Here is a 6,002-nt window from a genome sequence, read left to right as displayed (position 1 = left end):
ATATAAATAAAATATAAATTAATATAATAACATATTATTTTATGTATATTTTCTTATAAATAATAGCTGACTATAAATTGATAAATGTTGAAAAGTATAAAATATATAGGACAAGATTTTAAATAGTATGAAAATCAACTTCATTATACATTATCATAAAAAATTTGATCCATAAAAAAAACATTTGTGTGAATGTACTTGTCATATTCTAAAAATATGGATGGTACAATTGACGGTTTACAAGACAAAATAAAATTATTCAATATAAACGGTAAGCTATTGTGTTTAAAAATGTCATATTAAAATTATTTAATACGGATAAATTATAAAAATATATATTATTACTTATACAAACAAATATTTATTTATAAAAAAATAAAACAAACATATGCGTAAGTGCACGAATCAAAATCTAGTATAAGCTTGACTCTAAAGTTTATTCGATATGTAATTTACCCAAATTCAGACAAGTGCAGAACATTTAAGCATGTTTCTTTCCTCGTTAATAATCTTTCCATTCTAAATATCGTTTGGTTGAAGCCTTGTTTGATAAATGAGGAGAGCGTAAGTCAAGTCATAATAAACCAGGTTTTATTAGGTTGCATTTGAAATTACAGTAATTAGTTCCAAATGAAGCACAAGATAAAGTTTATGGATTTAAAAAGCACACAATTAGTTCCAAATTGATGTCGAGACGCTCCTAAAATATTCCAAAGAGTGCAACCAACTTGGCGTTTGTTTTTCAGTGTTCCCATGGATCATGTGGTATCAATGGAAGGCACGAAATAACAAATGCTTCAGCAACCAAGACACGACACCTTTGAAAACCCTACAATTGGCATGTCAAGAGGCGGAAGCTTGGAGGATGGCACAGATGGTGGAGACAACCTTTACGGCTGAAGAAAACAACCACGCAACAGCTCCTCACGTTTCAGTCGAGTTGCCCTGCCTTTGGAGGTGTCAAGTCGACGCGTCATGGCTGGAGACTAGTGATGGAGTTGGAATGGGTTTTATTCTCTATGAGCAGGAAACACAAGTACTAAGAGTTCAAGGCAAAAGATCACAGACAGATTCTCCACTTCACGCAGAGGCAGAATGCTTATGTTGGGTAATGAAGGAGATAAGAAACCGGGGCCTGGCTCGAGTTTACTTTGAATCCGACTGCCAACAGCTTGTACACATTATCCAACAGAAGAAAAAATGGCCTGCACTAGAACCAGTATTGGAAGACATTCAAGCTATTAAATCTTCGGTTGATGTTTTTTCTCTTAAGTATATCCCTCGTTCTGCAAATGTCCGTTCGGATGGTCTTTCCAAAGACGCCCGATCACGAGTGCAGAGCTTTAACTCCTTTGAGATCATGGATACACTAAGGTTAGCCGTTGAGGCTAGCTTGTACGAACACTTTTAAGTTTGAAATGAATCTTTTGATGACAAAAAAAAAAAAATTAGTTCCAAATGAAAGACCAAGATCAAGTTTATAGATTCCATTTATTAGTTTATCTGATAAACTAATAAAAGACGGTCACTTTTAAAGAGCACAGTATTTCATCTCTTATCCAAATATACTATATTTACCTTACATTACATAACAAAAAAGCTTAAAACCTCCAAAGAAAAACATTTCAGACCTTCTAAACAAGCTAGCTTTTCCAAAACCCTATCTTTCTTTTTATCTAACAGAAATTTACAGAGACCTATCCAAACTAAAACCTAAGAACATAACTTATAACTTTGTTTCTTCAATCAAGAATCTTGAAGAAACCAAGTGGATTGGTATTAGCCTCAAACCAAAGCTGTTTGATTCACTTGAATAGAGCCACTGACACTCCAGAATCGTCCTCGTTACGGTAACGGTACCTTTTCTGCAGTGGGGCTCCTGGGGCTTCAATCTCATAATCGTCGCCATCACCTAAACCAAACGGTTTATCTAAACTGAATCTTCTATGTTGGAAAACAGAGGTTTTCCGAGGTGTACTATATGCGAAATGTGACTGCTTTGCGATTAGTGTCTGCAAATAAAAACACGGACCAATTAGATTAACATCAAGTAAATGTGGTATCATGAAATATACTAATGATCTCAACTTTACTTACAGCTTCTCTTACTGTCTTTGAAACATGAAACAGTTGTTTCAAGTCTTCATGCTCGACCCTACAGATAATTCTCACCTGTAATAAAAATCACAAAATACCTTAGTAACCTTATATGAAATGGTCAATGTTTTGACGTCAAACCTCATAAAGAAATAGAAGTTCTCCAGATATAGAAATTGTGATTTTGACCCTATATGACCCTCAAACGATGTGATTAGGTTCAACTTTCAGCTCAATTTATAAACTAATATACTACTATCAAATCACAACTAACTTAACAGAATCCAGAGATCATAAAAGGATAAATCCAGAGATTTAAAATTTAAAATTTCATCTCGGTAAAAATTAACACAAATCTGAACTGGTTAACAGATATCATAAAATAATAATAAAGAAAAGAGAATTTTTGATCGTTTACAAAAGAAAAGAAGAGAATTTGTGATGAAATCAACCATAAATTTTGAAAATTTTCCTGTTGCGCCAATACGATTTTGAATCTTAAAAAACAAAATTCTCAGCTCATGACTAAAACCCATGAATCAAAATGTGATGAAATTAACAAACACTCTCTCAAAAAGGTTGAATCTTTCAGCTCAGACTAAAGTAATTAACAGATCAGAAGAAGATTAAGAGAAAGAGTTAGAAATGAAACTAACCAGAATATCCAGATGAAGATCTTCAAGCTCTGGACTTTGACAACTTGCAGACGGAGCTTTATCGCAGAGCTTCTTCGATGAGATTTTCCTGACAGGTGAAGTGAAAATCGAATCACCAGTGTCTGAAACCAGAATCCTCTTCCTCCCAAAAACCTTCTTGTACTGAACCAACTCTAACTCTAACCCCAATCCTCCTTCTTCCACACCACGACGATGCTTCAAGTTCGATCTCTGGGCAACGATTCTCTTCTTCCCCAATGCCATTTTCGGCTTAACTTATAAAAACCAAAGATTCTTACTTCACGGTATCTGCACCAGAAAGCAAATATGAAAATCAGATCTTCTTCGAATTTCAGAGACTCCAGAAACAGGGGAACTGAAAACAAAGCAAGAAACGAACCTATACACACTGATATTTCTTGATATATGCTCAAAATGTCTCCAAGTATGTTTAATTGAACGAAGAAGCTGAGAAAAATGAGTGATTTTTCTTTTTTTGAATTGTGTCAAGGAGATCAGGTCACTTGTATGTACTTTATATAGTAAAGATAATATTATTTATCTACTTTTTAGTCAAAATTAAAGATTATTCAAATAACACTAATTCATGTTTTTATTACTAGATTAGCTTTTTTTTTTAATTACTAGAATATTTTTCATACCTATAATACCCTTCATTCATTTGTTAACAGAAAACATAATTACAAAAATGTCATTATTATTTTTTTTACCACATCATCAAAAAATAAAATTATTTACGAAATTGTCATAATAGATAAATAAGTGTGCCGTTAAAAATCTGCGACACGAAATGACAGTTTTCTAGTTTTTGGCAGATTTATTTTCTACCGCAGACTTATCACAATAGACTTAATATTATAAAAGATTTTCAAAAATAAGTCTATCATTGTGACGGTAGATTTATTTACGTTAGCGGGTTTGTTTTCACTGGCAGATTTTATATGACAGATTTTTTGTCATATGATAGCAGGTTTTTAATATTTGGAAGACTTTTATTTACTCGTAGACTTTTTATAGTTTAGCAGATTATTCTTTTTTTGAGGTAGCAGACTTATAGTTTTATCGTTTATAACGGCAAACTTTTCGAATAAGTATGCTTAGCAGACTTACAAATTAATAACAAAACTAACTCTATATAATAGCATGCTTTTATGTACGGTATGGCAGACTTTTACGAGTTATATACTTGTATGTAGTGACAGTCTATGCGCAGAACCTCTGCTATCTGGCAAAGTTATTTCTTGACCACAAGACTCTTTACTACGACATTGATTTGTTCATGTTTTATATTGTGTGAATGTGATGATCGGGGATGCCACATGGTTGGGTACATCTCAAAGGTACGGTACATGTGGTACCATAGCCTAAAGTAATGGACCAGCATTTGAAAGCCGCAGGTTCAGGTGGTCTTGATGTAGACATTAGCAAAATGATATGGACTCCTAACAAAGAGCAGAGCTAAAATGATATGGTCCTTTCCCTGTGATCAACCAATAACATATTAGGCTAAGAGAAGACGTTTTCATGGTTGGTGTGTTAAGAAAAGATGCACAAGAGTGTAATCAGTTAAGGCATTGCTCTGAGTTCTTCGGATTCAGCATCAGTGGGACCACAGGTAGAACCAGGGAAAACCAAAATGATATTGACATATGTCCAAAACTGATTGAAGCGGAGATGAGGTTGTAAGAGTGACGAAATTAACGAGATTAAGTGATTAAAGCCTTCAAATTCAACGGAACTGAGAATTTCAGAAAGGGGATTTAAGTCTCGTCGGATTTTCTGGGTTTAAAATTCACTTCCCCCTATGTGAATCGAAGCTAGGTTTTAGTGATAGAGAAGAGAATGCGAACAAGATCGAATCAAGGAGAAATCATGTCAAAACGAAGGAGAACAGAGTTGAGAATAGAGGATTTAGGGTTCATCTGTTACTGGAAAAAGGTTTTTGGTGGGGAGCTTCTTTTTTTGTCTTTGATGGGGAATGATATTTTTTAATTGTTATCTTTTCTAGTTTTTTTAATAAAGTTTATTTTTCAAAATAAGATATTATATTTTGAATTCATTTATCTATCGGGTATTTTAGACTTTTGATAGTAGTTTTCAATTTTTTTTCTTTTTACAAGTCATTCTAGTCATTACCCAAAAATGTGAGTTATTCTAGGTAATTTCCCTTTATTTTATAGAAATGTAAAACACCTGGAACTTCCTTGGGCAAAAATATCTTCAATTTTTATTTGTTTAATTTTTAAATTTGTTTACCTTCCTTCTCCCTTCCTTTCTTGGGTGAGCAAAAGACGGCTAAGAAAAACTAGCCGTTTGGGAAGACACTTGGAGAATTCTGAGTCGGTGTAGGAATCAAAGTGCTGACGTGGCGACAAGTGTTCCTTTATCGGTTTGATCTCACACGGCTTCTTAGGATTCCTACCACCACCACAGAGGAATAAAAGAGAAAGTAAAAACATACATCTTTTGAGTATCTGACACACTGTTCTCTTTCTTTAATGATCTAAACACTTATCAATTATCACCGACCAAAGGGACCTCGAGGATTAAATTTGTTTTTGGGCAACTTATATAACAATTGATTTTGTTATTTCATTTAATTGCATTATGCATACATATATCAATGGACAAAGATAAAAAGAAAAACAAGATATGCATACATTATTATATTCAACAATCTTCTCGAGAAAAACAAGATATGCATGGGCTTCAATAAATTATAAAGTTGACAAAGAAAAACAAAATATGCATACAACATATTATTTTTGGGAAATCGGCCAAAAAAACACTGAACTTTGCGGGAATTGCCAAAAGAAACCTGGACATATGGGCTAGCCAATAAAATCCTGAACTTTTATTAACTTTTCGGGTTTATTAAGAAACTTACGATTGACTGACCAGATAAACACACTGTTAACCGAGTTAACTGTTAATTAAGCGGACGTTAATTTTGGGTGTTAAAGTATACGACGTCGTTTCATCACTTTGTCTGATTAAAGACAAACGACGTCGTTTATATAGCTGTGTTATTAAAAATATGTGTTTCCAACGGCTCGAACTCGTGTCCTCGGGTTTAATGGTAGGGGTTTTTGCCACTGAGCTAGTGGACTTTGCAATGGCTATACGAACACAATATCTTTTATTCTTCGAATCCGAGTTAAAGACAAATTAATGAAACGACGCGTTTTACATTAACTTTTTTATTAAAAAGATGGGGTTCCATCGACT

The 6,002-nt window shown here is 33.6% G+C and overlaps 2 protein-coding genes across 2 annotated transcripts; one reads left to right on the top strand and one right to left on the bottom strand.

Moving 5' to 3' along the window:
• Positions 1-874: 874 nt before the first annotated feature.
• Positions 875-1,411, top strand: LOC106338369. The gene has a single exon (XM_013777365.1). It carries the CDS (start codon positions 875-877, stop codon positions 1,409-1,411), a length of 537 nt encoding a protein of 178 aa, XP_013632819.1.
• A 147-nt stretch (positions 1,412-1,558) lies between these two features.
• Positions 1,559-3,245, bottom strand: LOC106340895 (F-box protein At1g61340-like). Its single transcript, XM_013779730.1, has 4 exons — positions 3,154-3,245; positions 2,754-3,062; positions 2,098-2,172; positions 1,559-2,012 (listed from the first exon to the last, which is right to left on the bottom strand). The coding sequence occupies exons 2-4, from the start codon at positions 3,015-3,017 to the stop codon at positions 1,806-1,808; spliced, it is 546 nt and encodes a 181-aa protein (XP_013635184.1). The 5' UTR covers positions 3,018-3,062; positions 3,154-3,245; the 3' UTR covers positions 1,559-1,805.
• Positions 3,246-6,002: the final 2,757 nt, after the last annotated feature.

Source organism: Brassica oleracea, chromosome C4 (assembly GCF_000695525.1).
Source record: "Brassica oleracea var. oleracea cultivar TO1000 chromosome C4, BOL, whole genome shotgun sequence".
NCBI classification, from domain to species: Eukaryota; Viridiplantae; Streptophyta; class Magnoliopsida; order Brassicales; family Brassicaceae; genus Brassica; species Brassica oleracea.
This window is presented reverse-complemented; position numbering and strand designations above follow the sequence as displayed.